The following is a 15,908-nucleotide window of genomic DNA, read 5'->3' as shown; positions in this document are numbered from 1 at the left end:
CAGGCAGCTGTCCGGGAGGTGGGAGCCGTGCGGCATTCCGGGCATTTCAGCACCTCTATAAAACCTGAGGGGAGGGGAGGGCGGGTCAGCTTCCCCTCCCTGCTCCCCAGGCTGGGCTGCCCGGTCAGGCGGCCCACCCCACCCAGACCCTGCTGGGTCTCACTGGCACCAGCACCATCTGCTGGGGACAGGGGGCATGCTGCCTGCAGTAGGGGTTGGGTGCCTCGGCCAGGAGCAATGCCAGCCTCCCTGCCTCTCTGAGCCTCAGTCTTCTCCTCTGTAAAGTGGGGAGAGAAAGAGACGTCCAGCCGCTGACACAGCCCAGAGGGACAAAATAGGAAGAGAGCTTGGCAAGCGCCAGCGCTGAATGAACGTCTGTGTGCGTAAATGGTTTTCAAGATACACGGGGCAGCACGGCTGAAACTGTGAGCGCTCCCCGCCCGTCTCCAGGGGTCAGGCAGGACAGAGCTACACTGTGAATTCAGAGGCAACCCCCGGGGGCAGACACCCTGGCAGGAGGATCCAGGCGTGCTTCCTGTGGGGTCTACAGTGACCCCAGCAAGAGCAGCTGACGGTGGGGTGGTGGGGGGCGTATCAGAGGCCAGCTGGCAGGCAGAGCCCCAGGCAGCAGGGCGGACGGGGTGCCAGCTCACGTCTCTGCTGGCTCCGAGCCTGCCCAGGCTGAGCTGGGCTCCCAGCCCGGCTCCCTGCCGTGTGCCTTCAGGGGCAGTGCCACCCCCAAGCAACCAGCCTGCTTCTTCTGCTCTGCGCCCCCTCCCAGCTCCCCAGGCGGATCGCTGCCCTGGCACCAGTGAGAACGGAGGGTCACTCCAGTCCTGTTCAGAGCGTTCCCCCAGGCCAGCTGGTCTGTCTCCAGGCCACCAGGTCTCGGCCGGGAGCACACGCAGGCTGCACCCTGACCTCCGTTCTGCGCTCCACCCCCTCCTTAGAGGCAGTGAGGGGGTGGTCCTCTGCCGCAGCCCCTCGCCCCAGCCTGGCCACCTGTCTCCCTTCTTCAGGGCGGGCCCCTCCTCAGCCCCCTTCCTCCTTAATCGCTACAACACACGTGCAGCTCCCCCGCACACCCGGCCCCTCCCCCCTTCTCCTTTTCCCTTCCCCAAGCTCTCAGCCCTGGCCCTGGAGTTCACAGCTGCAAAAAAACACACACACACTCATGCACAAAACCAACTGTGGGATGTTTTCCCACTTCCGAGTGGGGGGTTGTAGCCCCAGAGAGCTCTGTCCTAGCACCTGACGTCCAATCCATGTCCTCACCGCACGATTTCTGCTCCTCCTGGAAGCCGGGGCTGGGGGGCAGAGGTGGTGACCAGCTCACCGGGAGTCACCTGCCTCTTACCCAGAGCCGCACGCACGCACGCATGGCAGGGCCTGGTTTTCCCATTTGGAGTGGCACGGGGCTACTAAGTGCCAGGCTGAAGCGCGCTGCCGCCCGCCTCTCCCAACTTTGATTCATTCTTTTCACAGAATCATTCATCCAGCCAGTGTCTGCTGACCACCCACCACGTGCCAGGCTCTGCCCGGGGCTTGGGCGGGGAACTGGCCAACCGAGCCCCAGGCACACAACCCAAGCAGCTCCCCACACACAACCCGAGCAGCTCCGTACAGAGGCGCGGATGCTCGGATGGGAGAGAGCAGCGTGTTGGGGCCCAGCGCAGAGCACGTCAGCTTACCTGTGCCGGGTGGCGAGCCTTCCCCCCAGACGCAGAGGTGGAGGAAGGGTGCTCTTTCCAGGAAGGCAGGGAGGCCAGGAGGAGGTTCTGGGCGCACAAGGGAGGCTGGGGGTGCTGAGGGGAGATAGCTGGGCAGGGATGGCCTGGGTTCTCCTGGAGACCCTGGACTTCACACTGAGGGTGTGAGTGCCTAGAAAGAAGGCACATGAGCAGAAAAAGATGCAACCACATGTCCCAAGTAGGATTTTTCATTGCAGGCAGCAGAAACAGGCTCCAGCCAGGTACAACGAAACAGAGAGTTTTCTGGAAAGGTGTGAGGGAGCTCCCAGGTGGAAGGAAAGGTGGGTCAAGTGCACCCCGAAGGCCAGGAACAAGACGGCAGCCTCTGCTTGAGGCACCGACTGGCGAGCGTGGGCACCCCTCAGCCTTGCCCCTCCCCCCCCCCACTTTTCCCATTCTCCAAATTCCAATTCCCAGGAGAACAAACTCCAGAGCAGCCACCCAGTGACCACAGGAACAAGCCTTGTGACACCCGTGGGCGACTCCCAGGGCCGTTCCGGGGCTGTGAGAGAATGCGCCCGGCGTGCGTCCGTTTATGCAGGCCGAGACAGGTGTCTCCAGGAGCCAGAGCAGAGGCTGCCTCTGCTGGGGACTCCAGGACCGCACCGCAGTGAAGGGGGCGCAGAGCCGTCACATGCCCTTGGCAAATCCCACCAGGCTGCACGTTACGAGTCTGTGCGTCCTGCTGCAAGTGACATCCTTACACCATGATGAAACTCAGAACGTGTAACGAAAGCGGTCCTTTTGCTGACAGCAAATAAATCAACCCAGCAGTCCTTCCAGGGAAAGAGTCAGCCTGGGGGACTCACACGGAGTCACCCAGAGGTAACTTGGCCAGAAGATGGGGGCCCTCTGCCAGGCAGCTCCCCCCAGGGCTCTTCAAAGAGGGAAGAGTATCTCCCGAAGGAACGTCGAGAGGGCTGGCGGCGGCCTTGCCTCGGGGACCCTGATAGAGAAGTTCCTGGTCCGTGCGCCTCAGGCTTGAGTCAATGTAACCAAACAGAAAGGACGGTTCGTTTCGTTCATTTAGTTTCCAAGGAAACCTGTCTGGGGCGAGAGCAGGCGAGCAAGACGTGGACACCAGCTGGTTGAAAGTGAGACTTAGCTGCAAGGCCCTTGTAGTGATTGGTGGTGTGGTCTGGCCACTGCACTGTGTCCAGTTCTTACAACCCCATGGACTGTAGCCCGCCAGGTTCCTCTATCCGTGGGATTTCCCAGGCAAGAGTACTGGAGTGTGCGGCCGTTTCCTTCTCCAGGGGAACTGGCTAACCCTTGGGTTCTCCCACCTCTTGCCCCGCTGTGTGACTCAAGTAACAGCGTCTGTTCTTGCTAGTTCTGGGCTCCCCAGCGCCCTGAGGAGGGGCCAGGGTGGAACGTGGCTGGACGCTGGGGACTCTGCTCACCGGGGAGTTTTCTCCAGAGCTGCTGCCTCAGAGGAGAGAAGTATGGTCTCCCTGAATCAACAACTCTGACCTATCCCCCAAAAAAACAGAGACAAGTGCTGGTCACATGGCCCGTCAGCTGTTGGACCCTCCCCATGAGCTTCTCGACATGTGCGCTCCCATCCCTGCCTCCTTCAAGGCATTTAAGCCGCAGCTGCCACCGGGGCCCCCACTGGAAGGAGCAGTCCGTCTCCCTCTCTTCTCCCTGCCCTGGGGACCCCGGCGGCCGGCACCCCGCCCCTCCTCCCCAGCCCATGGGGACGCTCATGGCTAAACTGCTCCTGCCCACAATCAGCAGCCTGGCCTTCCTCCCCACGGTCAGCATCGCTGCCAAAAGGCGGTTCCACATGGAGGCCATGGTTTATCTCTTCACCACGTTCTTTCTGGCGGTAAGTCTCGGGGAGAGGACCCCACCGTCCACCCAGCGCACCGTCCCAGGGACAGAGGTCAGGGGCTGCCTTCTCACCACTTCCCTGTGTTGGGTTATGAAGAAAAGTGATGGGGGGTGAAAGAAAAAGCCCAGGAGGGAGGGCTGGGGACCCCTTCTCCTCCCTGGACCCCAGTTTTCCCGTCTGGGCCAGGAAGGCCCTCCAGGGTTGGTGTGAGTGAGGGGCCAGGGACAGTCGGTCCAGGCCCGGCCCCTCCAAGGTTCCCCTTCTCCTGTCACTGGCCGATCCCCCCCAGGTGGCTCCTGGCTCCGGCTCCCCGCCCTGCCCCCTGGTACCCCAGGCCCCGCAGGGGGGCTAGCAGGGCCCGGAGAGCAAGAGGAGCCAAGGAATCTGCCTCCGGGACTCGGCAGCAGGCCTCGGCTCCGGACGGCCTGCTCACGTGCGCGCGTCTCCCCTCCGTGGGGCCTGCGCTTCTCTCTGGGTCCTTCTTGCTCTATTAATGCTTCCGGCTGCTGGCTCCTGGCCCCTGCTCCCTGCCCCCGCCCCCACCTCCCTGCGGGTCTCCCTCTGATTCTCTTACTGACTCCCTCTGGGCCTGCTTCTCTTTGTTTCTCCGTCTGTGTCTGGCTCCCTCTCGATTTCTGGAGCTGCACGCCCATGGAACGGACTCTCTTTCTGCGTCTCCGGGTCCCTCCCTCCCTGGCCTCGTCCCCCTCAGCCTCCGTGCGTCTCCCTGGCTCTATGGATCCATCCCGCTGGCTTCTGTCTAGCTGTCTGTCCACCTCCCTACATAGGCACTCTCTCTGATCAGTCATCCATACATGTATATCACCAGTCGCCTCTCTACCTGCCTGTCCAGCCATCCACCCACCCACCCGTCATCTCTCTATGCCTTAGTGCCGTCCTGCCTCCTTACCCCTGTCCCTCTGAAGCTCCTTCCACCACCCTCCCCAGTGGACCCCCCTGAGTGGCCCCGCTGACTCCCCAGCATACTCCATCAGTCCCAGCCTTGACTGAAGCCCACCTCCCTGGGGCGGCATGCTCGGGGGGAGGTCAGTGACCCCGAGCTCTGTGTGGGAGGTGCCCTGCCCCCTGCCCCGGGCAGCTCGATTCCCCAGCACCAGCCCCTCCCTGCTCATTCGCGGCATCTTCCCTCCCCCCTTCAGGACCCCGGCTTGGGTGAGGGCCAGGAGGTCTGCCCGGCAGGTGGGAGACTGGGGCCAGGCAGGCAGGGGGCTTCTCTGCAGGGACGAGCGCCTCCAAGAGCCCACGATAGACCCAGCCCAGGAAACCACGGTCACTGCCGGGCCCCCCCTCCCTGCCGGGGTGAGCTGGCCCTGCAGCTGCCTTCGAGGCTGGCTTCAGAGGCCCACTCCACCCACCCCACCAGCCCCACCCTGCCCCGCCAGAGGGACAGGGCCAGCTGCCTCCATGACAAATGTCCTCTGGCCACAAAGACTCGCTCAGCCCCTTTCTCCGGAGCCCCCGGAGGCACCATCACTCCCCTTTGAATTCTGTGTTGGTGTACAGCCGATACCATCCCCGCTTCTGCCTCCCACGTGGCATCTTCTGTGTCCCGACCAGAAGGTGTGACCCGGCTGGACGCCCCGCTGTGCGCCCAGTCCCATGGAACTCCCTGGCCCACGCCACCCCATGGGCCAGGGGCTCTGGTCACCACGTGACAGAAGCCCCCCCTGGCCCCAGGGGCCATCAGCTGCCCCTCCAAGCTCGCGGCCAGGACCTGAGGCCATGCATTCCCTGCCAGGCCCCCAGCCCCACGCCCCACCCCCACCCAGCCAGGGCCACACGGAGCCACGTCCTGGCAGATGCAGAGGCCGAGTGCCCGCTGCAGTGCCTCCCTGCTCCTGGGCACATGGTCCCTCCTTGAAGCTGACCTGCCCCACCTGTCCCGCAGCAGTGAACCATGGGCCCGGGGGGCAGGTCCCTTCCTGGGCCAGCTCTCTTCCAAACCGCTCCAAACCCCGCCTCCTTGAATCCGAGTTCACAGGCAAGCCTTTGGCCGAGGGCAAGTCAGCTCTGCTGCGAGCTGGGGTCATGGCTGGGACAAGGCAGTCGGGATCGAGGGCACAGACCGCATCCAGAATTTCAGAGCGATGAGGTCTTCCGTCCCACACAGTGACCCGTGTATTACGGGAGCTTTGAATACATAAGAGACAGCGGACGATGGGACTGGGCTGGGGCTGGGGCTGGGGGAGAAGGGGACCCGCGTCACTCTCAGAGTCTGGCCCTGCCGGCCAGAGCCGTGCGGGGGGGCAAGCGTTCTCCTTCCTCTATCCTGGTGGGGTGAGCACCCTAATCAGGCCCCACCTAAAGCTTCTGCTCTTTGCTGCGCCTGTCATATCCACCACCTGGTTCCTCCCCTTCACCTTTCCTTTCCCTGTGTCTCTTCAAAGGGCGTGGCACCCAAAGCTCAGCATGGTCCTGTAGTTAGGTCTGACCAGACAGACAGGAGCAGCACTCTTTCCTCCCCTGCTCTGGACACTATATCTCTGTTAATGCCGCCTCGGTGCCCGCAGCTTTAGGTCGCATACAGCTGCAGCCAGCGGAAGCTCTAAGCTGCCCTCACCTTGGCTCGAGGCACCAGGTAACCCAAGGCTCCCTCTGACCCCACCCCACCCCCCACCACAGCGCCCCTGGCATCTCCAGACGTGGACTGCCCTCCTGCACGCCTCTCCATCCTGCTGAGCCGGGTTAACCAAGAGTCCATTGTGCTGGTCCCCAAGACTGTTTATGCCCTTGAGCTTGTCAAAATAATTACATCACATAATTAAATATTGCTGAAAATGATGAAACACGTACGCCAAAGGAGAGAGTTGTCCAGAAATAAGTGGACAGCTTTGAGAATACTGGCCCTTTGCTTTCAAAGTCTATGTGGAGAGACGACCGTAGGAGTCAGACCAGGGGCTGAGACGAGGCGCCGAGTTCAGCGCCTGCACACGGGTGGGTGTGGGGTTGCTGAGGGGGGGCGTCTCTGCCATCTGCCCTCACTCAGACAGAACCTGAGAGTCGCCAGCCGGTCGTTCTCAAAATGGGTTTCCTTCTGGCAGCACCCTGAGACCAGCCTGGGAGCTTCTTAAGAAAGCAAGCCTCCAACCTCCACCCTGACCTGCGGACAGGGCAACTCGCAGGCCAGGTCTGCGCCTGCGTCCTCACCAGCCCCCCTCCCAGGGCTCCAGAGGCTCAGTGGTCAGAACGGTCACTTGTGGGAGAGGAGGTGTCCCCACTCTGACCAGGGGAGAGCAGACTGGAACCCAAGGGAAAAGGCTCTGACCTCAGCTGAGCAGATGCTGAGGGAACGTGCAGAGCATGTGGGAGGGCCCCCACCTCAGTGGGGCTTTGGGGGACCCTATGGGAGAGCGGTTCAGAGCACCCCCATTTTTCAGATGGGGAGACAGAGGCCTGGGACCGTTCAGCGGCCCGCCCGAGGTGCCGGCTCGCAGGGCCTGGGGCCCCGGCGCTCTGCCTCCCTGCTGACCCTCCGTCGTGGCCCCCGCAGCTCCACCACGCCTGCGCTGGGCCCGGCCTCTCGCTGCTCTGCCTCCTGCGCCACGACGTCCTGGAGTACTTCAGCATCTACGGGACGGCCCTCAGCATGTGGGTCTCGCTGATGGGTGAGTGACCGCCGCCCGCAGCCCAGCCCTGCACGAGGGGGTCAGGATGCCCCACTGCCCGCCATCCACCCAGGCCGGCCTACTGACAGCCCACCCCTCCGCTCCCCTGAGAGAAAGCGCACGCAGGACATCAGTGCCTCGACTCCCATTTCTCATAACCATTTGAAACCGTGCGTCTAGAGAAGGCCCCTCACCTCACCCCACTCTCTCCCCCGCAGCGCTGGCCGACTTCGATGAGCCCAAGCGGTCCACTTTCGTGATGTTTGGCGTCCTGACCATCGCCGTGCGGATCTACCACGACCGCTGGGGCTACGGGGTGTACTCTGGCCCCATCGGCTCGGCCATCCTCATCATCGCGGCCAAGTGGGTGCGTATGTGCGAGCCTCAACGCTCGGGCCGCCCCTCCTGGCGGAGACTCTTCCCTCTCGGGGTCTCAACCCACCTCCCATCTCGTGGGTCAGCAGGCTGGACACAGGGCCTCAGCTAACGCACAGGAAGTGACTGTCGGCTGCCCCCGCCTTGCAGACCCAGTTTGTATTATGTCTGGACTCACCAGCGCTGGATCTAACCCAAGTTACTTAATCTCTCTGCCGCATTTTCCGTATCTGTGAAATGGGTGTTACAGTTCAGTACCTGCTTCACAGGGGTCGGTTCAAAGATTAACTGAGATAAAGCACTCCAGGGGCTGGCATGGAACCTGGCTTCTGATATGCTCAGCAAATAGGAGCTGCTATTATAGGCATCGCTGTCGTTACTATTATTGAAGAGAACGGCTGGTTTAGAGGTGCAGCGTCAATTGGCAGTGGCCTGGGTTAATCTGGGAAGACTTCCTGGAGGAGGTGAGCCTTGAGCCTGGTTCCAATGAAAAGGGAGGATGTAGTGTGAGGTCGACAGGAAGACGGGATCACTCGTGAGCACGCAAGCAGCCTGAGCCGGAGTTTCCAACACCGATGGCCCTTCGCTGGGCACACAGGAATCTAACACTCACAAGGCCTTTTACATACGGTCCCCAGGCCTCGCCCATCCGAGGGCCCTCCTGGCTGCAAGGACTGAAACCCACGCAAACTAGTCCAGGTGAAAGAAGGTGTTTGGCAGAGTAGACCCAGGGTACTTCCTGGGCCCCCAGGGCAGGGTTAAGGAACTGTGCCTCGAGGGAACCAGACATAGACCTGGGAAAGGTGCCCAGGTGGGGCTGGGCAGAGGATGAGAAGGTGCCCACTGACCCACTGTGCCGTCTGGGGAGGGAAAATGAAGTCCTGGGGGTGAGCTTTCCAAACGCCGCCCTCCTCCCTGTGCCCAGAGAGTGGAGGATTTAGTTTGCCGTCTGGTTAGTGAAGAAAGCAAGGCTGGGAGGTCAGCGACTTGACAAGAAGTCACGGCAGGACAAGCAAGGCCAGGCTGTGACTCCTCACATCTCGGGCAAGCCAAGCTGGCCCCACGCTGACCCGGGAGGCCCTCGGAGAGGCGAGGGGAGGCAGCGCGCTGGGGTCTGACTTGTCTCGACCCGAGGAAGGGCCACGTTAATTAACATTCTGGAATGCATAAACACAGAGAGCTCCCCTCACTGATAATTCACTCCCTCCCTGGCAGGAAGTGGGATAAAGGCTCCTTGTTCTGCCCTGAAGGGCTGTCCCTCCTCCAGAATCTTGACCCGTCTGGCTCTGGGCTGGATTCTAATTAGCCGGGAGAGCAGCCCCTTGCCTGTGCCCCCGTGAAGCCCCGCGGGGACCCAGGCTGCCTGCCTCCCTCCATCTGGGGCTCAGGTTGTGTTTTCTAGACCATTGAATGTGCAGCTTATTTTGGCTTTTCCAGGGCGGTTGTTTCCTGGAATGAGGGTGCATTTTTCTCCCGGAGCCTCGTCCCTTCTTGAGCAACGGTCAGGGAGAGGAAGGCAGAGAGATGGGTGACCAGAGCTGGGGGAGGGGCCAGGCCAGGCACCCCCTGGGGCAGGGGCCTCGAGTCCCAAGGTGCTGGGTGGGCTGAAGGAGGCCTCCTGGGTCCCCGGGCACCTGCGCTCAGAGTCACACTGTCTAGCCGTGCCCACACACCACCTGCGACTTTGCAGGTCCTGAGTCCTCACCAGTGGTGGAAAATTCCAGAAAACTGAACACCAGATATCGGTGCGGGATTTATTTTGCGGCAAAACCGGCCCTGACCCAGCAGGAAGCTACTCACAGTCTCTGTGAGCCGCTGGAGGTGGGGTGTCCGCCACCCAGAGCGTGTGTGACAGCGGGCTCCCTCGCTGGAATCCGAAACGCCCTGCTGGCTTTAGCACTCGCGGTTCGGGTTCTCGGGACGCAGACCTGCTTCTTCCTCGTCTGTTTAGCGAATGTGAACCCATGTCTCTAATTTCTACTTGAGTCTTACTCTAGGCAGCCCAGCTGAGGCACAGCTGTCTCACGTGCCGGGCAGGTTTGTCTAAGAAATACTACGATGTGTCTGTCCACTTTGAAAGTGGCCAGAGGTCTCACGGGGTCGGCCACACGCACCCCACTCTCTCCTCCGGTCACGCTGGAGGGCGGGTCCCACACCGCCGTCACCCTTTGGCTGGAGAACACCACGCAACTGGTCTCCTCGGGCTGGAAATTTGAAGGGTTTCTCCAAGAGGCAGATGGGGCAGGGGGTCTTTCTGGGGTCAAGGGGCTGAGGGCAGCCGCAGTCCGCCTACCCAGGCAGGGCCTCCCGTGGGTCCTGCAGCCGTGGAGCCCGATGCGTCTGGGCCCCTCCCCGAGCCCCGCTCCCCGCCCCCCCCGAGGGTGCCCGGGGTGCGAGTGCCCGAGGCCGGGGCCTGAGGCTCTCCCTTTGGCCCCCGCCCCCGCAGCTGCAGCAGATGAAGGAGACGCGGCGCCTGTTTCCGGACAAGAGCGTGTACGCCCAACAGATAGGCCCCGGCCTCTGCTTCGGGGCCCTGGCTCTCATGTTGCGCTTCTTCTTCGAGGTATTCTGGGAGGGGGTGGGGAAGGAGCCCCCCGCAAAGGCCCTGGCCAGCCCCAGCCTGCTTGGCCTGAGGCTGGATGGGGCTGCACCCCTCCAGGAGGCTCCAGCAGCACCCCACTCCTGCTGACACCAGCACCCCCGTTCAGTCACAGCCTGGTCCTTCCCCGGCATCACCAGCATCTCCAGGGGCGGGGGGTACAGACAGCTTGCACTTGGTTGGTGCACAGCCCTGAAGGAGCCACACCTGGAGGAGGGGGGAAGAGGGGAAAGTGGGGGGAAGACATGGCGGGGGGAGGAGCCCCACCCCACCGGCAAAGCCCTGGTGAGTCAGCACAGACCTTCGGTGGTCTAGGCGTGGAGGGCAAGACCACCATGCGCTGGACAGTGACAGGAAGCCTCTTCGGGGGGATACTTGGCCAGACTCCCAGGGACGAGCTGGGTGGTTGGGGAGGGGCCCGCTGACCCCGGCAAGTGCCAGGTCTCACCAGGCCTGAAGCCCAGGGCGGGGGGGGGGTGTGACGGGTGGAGGAAGACGGGCCTCGGGCGGGGGCTGAGGCCGCAGACGGGTCCCGCTCCGCCCCCGCAGGACTGGGACTACACCTACGTCCACAGCTTCTACCACTGCGCCCTGGCCATGTCCTTCACCCTGCTGCTGCCCAAGGTCAACAAGAAGGCCGGAAGTGCAGGGGCCCCCGCCAAGCTGGACTGCTCCACCCTCTGCTGTGCCTGCATCTGACCGTGCGTTCTGGCTCTGAGCCCCGCCCTGCCCTGTCCCCAGCCTGCCAAGAGTGCCCCATCCTGCCCGACCTGGAGGAACATCCCTCCTTGGAGCCTGAGGCCTCTCCAGGGCTTCGGGAAGCACAGGCCAGGCGCTTCTTGAGAATCCACTCATTTGGTTTGTACTGGGTGCTAAGCACCACGCTGGAAAGAAAAGAACTTTCTCCCTTCTCCTAGGCCAAGGTCCTGGCAGATGGGAGTGTCTGCAGAGCCCTGGAGCCAGCATCTGTCCCCCTGCAACCCGCCCAGTCCCAGCGACAAGGGGCCTGCCCGCCGCCCCCGGCCGTGTGCTCCCCACATCACCTGCCACCTGCTTTCTCTTGGCAACCGGTCTCCCCACTCCTGAGCTGTGCCCTTAGGCTCAGCTTGCCGGGGTCAGCCAGGCCACTCTGGCGCTTGCTGCCCTTCCCGCCAGGCCCCTGAATCAAGCCATCTCCATGTCCTGTCCACCCTCATCATTTCATCCAGTCCTCAAAGCAAGTCTGAGTAGATGGCAATTTCAAGGCACAGAGGTACCCTACTTTGATGGGGAGAGAAGGTTGGAAAGTGATGTAGGGTTAAGATTATAGTATGAAAGTCACTCAGTCACGTCCAACTCCGAGACCCCATGGACTGTAGCCTGCCCGGCTCCTCTGTCCATGGGATTCTTCCTGCCCAGAGCTCGAGACAGCAGCACTGACCTCAGCCCACAGTCACCGGGCCTGGCACCACTTCGGGCACCTCACTCTGGAGTGCCCTCAGGGCTTTCGAGATCCCACCCAGGGTGGGCCCGGGTCCAGAACCCCTAACAAGACCGCCGGGCCCCCAGACTGGCCCCACGGGGCAGGGCTTGCCGCCATGTGCAGAGGTCAGCCCACTCCCATTCAGGGCCCGCTGGCACCGCCCGGCGGTGGGGGCGGGAGCTGGCCGCCCAGACATCACCTCACAAAGCCGAGGCTCCCAGCTTCCCGAATGATCCGGGCACATCCATCAGGCAGGAAGTTACCTACACCTGTCTGGGGCCTGTTTGTGTTTCCAGACGTGCAGCTACCCACGTCTGTGCCCACCACAGGGGGCAGCCCCTGGCGTGTCCTCAAGTCACCCCAGCCACGCTTCAGGGGCCGGTAGAGAGCTGGCCCCGAGGGCAGGGGACCAGGCGGACCCCACAGCCCAGCCTCCATGTGTCCGTGGGCCCCCTTGACTGCCCAGGGGTCCCGCATCCTGGGGGGCCTGGACACCCGCAACCCGGCCCTGGCCCCACCCCTTTCTGCTAGCGACAAAGTGGCCTGCCTGCACTCAGGGTCCTCGCCAAGCCTTGTGGGGCGAGAGCTGGCTCGTCACAGCTCCAGGGCCATCAGCCAGACACGGCCCCACAGGTGGGCCCAGGGGCGGGCAGGTGACGCCTTGATCGGCTTCGGGCTTGCTATGGGGGTGTGAGCACACGTGTGCACACACAGACATTCACACACACCTGAAGAGACTTCAGGTCTGCCCCTCTGGTCCCGTCTCCCAGTTCTGCAGGGGGAGATTCACGGCTCAGCACCAGGTGGTAAGGACAGGCTCTGGGGGCCGCTCGGGTCGGGGGAGCCAGGCAGCATCACTCCATAAATCTGCAAGGTGGCTGGCCTCTGCCCACTGCCTCCCGCCATCCCCCGACCATCCCCCCAACCCATCACCTCCCGCCCAGCCCCCCCGGGCCCCCCCAGCAAGCACGCCCCGGCTCCCAGCCCCGCGGCAATGCAGCGCCTGGAAAGTTGGAGGCCGCAGCCTGCTCCCGAGCAGGGAGGAGGCAGGGGCCTGCCAGGCGCGTAGGGGCTGCACCCACAGGCTGCTCACTGCGGCTGCCCTGATTTATGAGGCCGTCTGGGAGCCTGGCCAAGTCTGTAAGTCATGGACAATTAGGAGGCGCGCTCCAGGCCTCAGCCCCGTCTGCCTCTCGGGCTCCAGGCCCGACTGCGCCCCTCCTGAGCACCGCTGGCCCCCGCGGAGACCCCTTCGGAGGGTCCCAGGGGCTGGTCCTGAGCCCACTTTGCAGATGAGGACCCTGATGGCCGGGGAGGTGGCAGCTGGCCCTCGTCCCTTGGGCACAGACCACTGAGTTGGTAGTGGTGCCCAGGGTCTTGCCAGACATCCCAGAGGTGTCTTCTTCTGGCTTGAAGGAACACTTTGGCATCTTGTGGGGCGAAGGGGTCTACCCAAGGGGCGGAGGGGTCTACCCAAGGGTCAGAGGGGAGTGCCCAGGAAGGGGACCGGGAAGAGAGGCAGCCTCCTCCACACCCCAAGACCAACGAGGACCAAGTGCAATGGCCTTCAGGCTCCAGCACCTCCGACCAGTGTCAGGGACTCCTGGGGTCTTCAGGCCCCTGGAATCTGAGACTCAGGTCCTGGTGCAGGAAGCGCCCCACCCCAGGCCATCCCGGGCCACCTTGGGCTCCAGACAGGACTGCCTCTCCCACCCAGCCCCGAGGCAGGGAGGACTGGGGTCCCCCGAGTCCTGAGACTTCCAACAGTGAGTGCCTGAAAACGTCCTCTGAGATGTCACTGGAGGCCGCGAGCGGTGGCGTGCCACGGAACTCGCTTTAACGGTGGAGACACTCCCCTGGCCCAGGCAGCATCCGCCGGACGCACAGGCCCATGAGCCTCTCAAACGCGCCTAGCAGAGCTGGCTCTTTAAATGCCAGCTGAGTCTAATTGATCTGAACGTCAATAGCCACACGGGTAGGGTTGCAAATAAAATACAGGATGCCTGGTTCTATTTGAATTTCATATAGTAGATGATTATCTTGCCTCAGTGTGTCTTAAATTTGGGGCACGCTTGCAGGAGACCTACCTAAAAATGACTCTCTTCCTCTGAAATTTAAATGTAACCCAATGTCCTGTGTTTTATGGGGCATCCAGCCCCCACGGCTAGCAGCTCCCCACACGGCAGGGCATCTGCAGAAGGATGGGCAGCTCCCTGGACACGTGGGTTTGGGTGCCCAGGGTTCACCCAGGCGACACAGTCAGGGAAGCTGCAGCGCCCAGTGGGGGCTGGGCGAGGCGGGGGCTGGGCCGGTATAGGCCCACACTGGCCTCTCGGGGCCTGGGCTCGGCTTCCAGACCCTGCGGAGTAGCCGATGCCCTGCCGAGCACACGGATGCCCCGGGCCCAGGCACATGGCCGCCTCTCCCCAGCACACTCGCAGCCCCCTCGGGGGAGGAGGAGGGGGGCGTGGCGCACACCTCTGGCGGCCCAAACGGAGAAGTATTATAAACATTCGCAACAACGTAGACAAAACAGGCTATTGTAGCGGGCCCCTCCGCCTCCCCCAGGAGCTGGGGCGAGGCTGGCATGGCGAGGGGAGGGCTCGGGCCCCCGCCAGGGCGTCCTCTGTTTGCACAGGCGGAGGTGTTTTCGTCTGAGGGCAGTCTGCACCCTGTAGCCTTTGTCATGTCTGCTACTGAGATTTCCTGTCTCTGCTACTCTCTTCCTCAGGAAGACCATCTGAAACCCAAAACTTCTATTGCCCCTTTTTAGAAACGGCTTTGCGGCTCGCCATCTCCTCCATCCCGGTCTGTTCCTCCTCCTGCTGCGCGGGGCTGCTGCGATTGTAGTTAGGGGAGGCCTGCTGGGTGCTGGTGCTGTGGCAGGAATTCGCCCTGGTCTCCGCCGCAGGGTCTTGGCGGCAGGAGCTGCAGGGAGGAGGGCCAGGTATGTGGGCAGGACGATTCTGCAGAGTCGGCAGGAAGCCCCGGGGTGTAAAACTCAGGCCTGCAGTTTAGCTGGTTAGCGCGGCTGTGAGCTGAGAGCCGGGGTCCGCAGAGACACACGGCACATGCCCCCAGGGATCTGGCCACCCCTCTAAAGGCTCTGTGCCCTGGAGCCTGGCTCTTCCCATCCCTGCGCCCGCTTTCCCCACTTTGACCAGGAGCGGCAGCCTCTCCCCGCCCGGCGCTCAGGCCCATGAGGGTGAATTAGGTCAGAGGCTGGCTGGACTGAAGAGGGCTTGGGAATGAAGGGAGGGAGGCAGAAGCAGGAGGCGGGAGGTGGGGCCAGGGGCGCTGGGAGGCAGGCAGGATCCCACCTATAGCTCCCCAGTACGTCCCCAGGCAGGCTCGCCGAGTCCCCCGGGTCCTCTCCCTCTCAATTCGTCCATTTGTAATAGCGCTCACTTCGCGTGGGTTTTTCCAAGATTAAATGAGATTATTGAACGCAGAGCACCAGCAGAGTATTTCTTTAAACGTCACCATTTAATGGTGTCGCTGTCATCATCAGCGGTCACGGAGGAGAAAAGGAGTCTCTCGAGGACTCTGACTCTCGGGGGACTTTCACCCCCAAACACTCCCATTTGACAAGGAAACAAAATGCTTCAAAACAAGCGTTTATTATGCATGAAGGGATTAAGCAAGGCAGGCTGCTCGGAAGAGGCAGGTTTGAGGCCGAAACTAGAAATGCAAGTGGACGGAACCACGTGGGCCTGCGCACACCTGGCCCTCGGACCTCTCCGGGGATGGCTTCCCAGTTCCGCACTCCGAGTTCCGCACTCCGAGTGTAACCGTCTCCCTGAGCTCCTGCACCCTTCCTCAGAGCGGCGAGAAAACCGCTGCTGACCTGAAGGAGAGACGGTGCCAACAGCTGAGAGGGGAACGGTCCCTGCTCCCGTCGCTGGCGTGGGTGCCACGGAAATCACCGAGACCCGTCCCGGGAGCTCCAAGGAGCGCTGGCTCAGGACATCTCAGCACAGGAAGAATTCAGAGAGAGGCAAAGTGAGAGAACGGCTATTTAGGAGAGCAGGACGCTTAGGAGGCTTACGAGTGGGTGGGCGAGAGGGAGCCGCACCCCGAGAGCGTAGTGGGCTGCAGTGTTGCAATCAAAGGCAAAGTGTGGGGGGGAGAAGACCCCCTTCTTCCTCTCGAGGAGACCTCACGCTTGCATCATCAGCTCCTCCTCCACGTCAGGCAGCAGGGTTTCCTTGTCCCCACATGGTCAAGCCAGGACCGTCATGGCACCGTGTAAATGAGC

General features: G+C 62.5%; 1 protein-coding gene across 2 annotated transcripts; it reads left to right on the top strand.

Annotated features, from left to right (window-relative positions):
- Positions 3,001-15,098, top strand: TMEM8C (transmembrane protein 8C). 2 transcript variants are annotated; one of them, XM_018056156.1, is made up of 6 exons: positions 3,001-3,582; positions 7,100-7,214; positions 7,433-7,581; positions 10,036-10,152; positions 10,738-10,889; positions 11,106-15,098. In XM_018056156.1, the coding sequence occupies exons 1-5, from the start codon at positions 3,289-3,291 to the stop codon at positions 10,885-10,887; spliced, it is 825 nt and encodes a 274-aa protein (XP_017911645.1). In that variant the 5' UTR covers positions 3,001-3,288; the 3' UTR covers positions 10,888-10,889; positions 11,106-15,098. The 2 variants fall into 2 exon arrangements, with proteins under 2 accessions (XP_017911645.1, XP_017911644.1); XM_018056155.1 differs by having other exon boundaries at positions 10,738-15,098.

Source organism: Capra hircus, chromosome 11, assembly GCF_001704415.2.
Source record: "Capra hircus breed San Clemente chromosome 11, ASM170441v1, whole genome shotgun sequence".
Classification (NCBI taxonomy): Eukaryota; Metazoa; Chordata; class Mammalia; order Artiodactyla; family Bovidae; genus Capra; species Capra hircus.
This window is presented reverse-complemented; position numbering and strand designations above follow the sequence as displayed.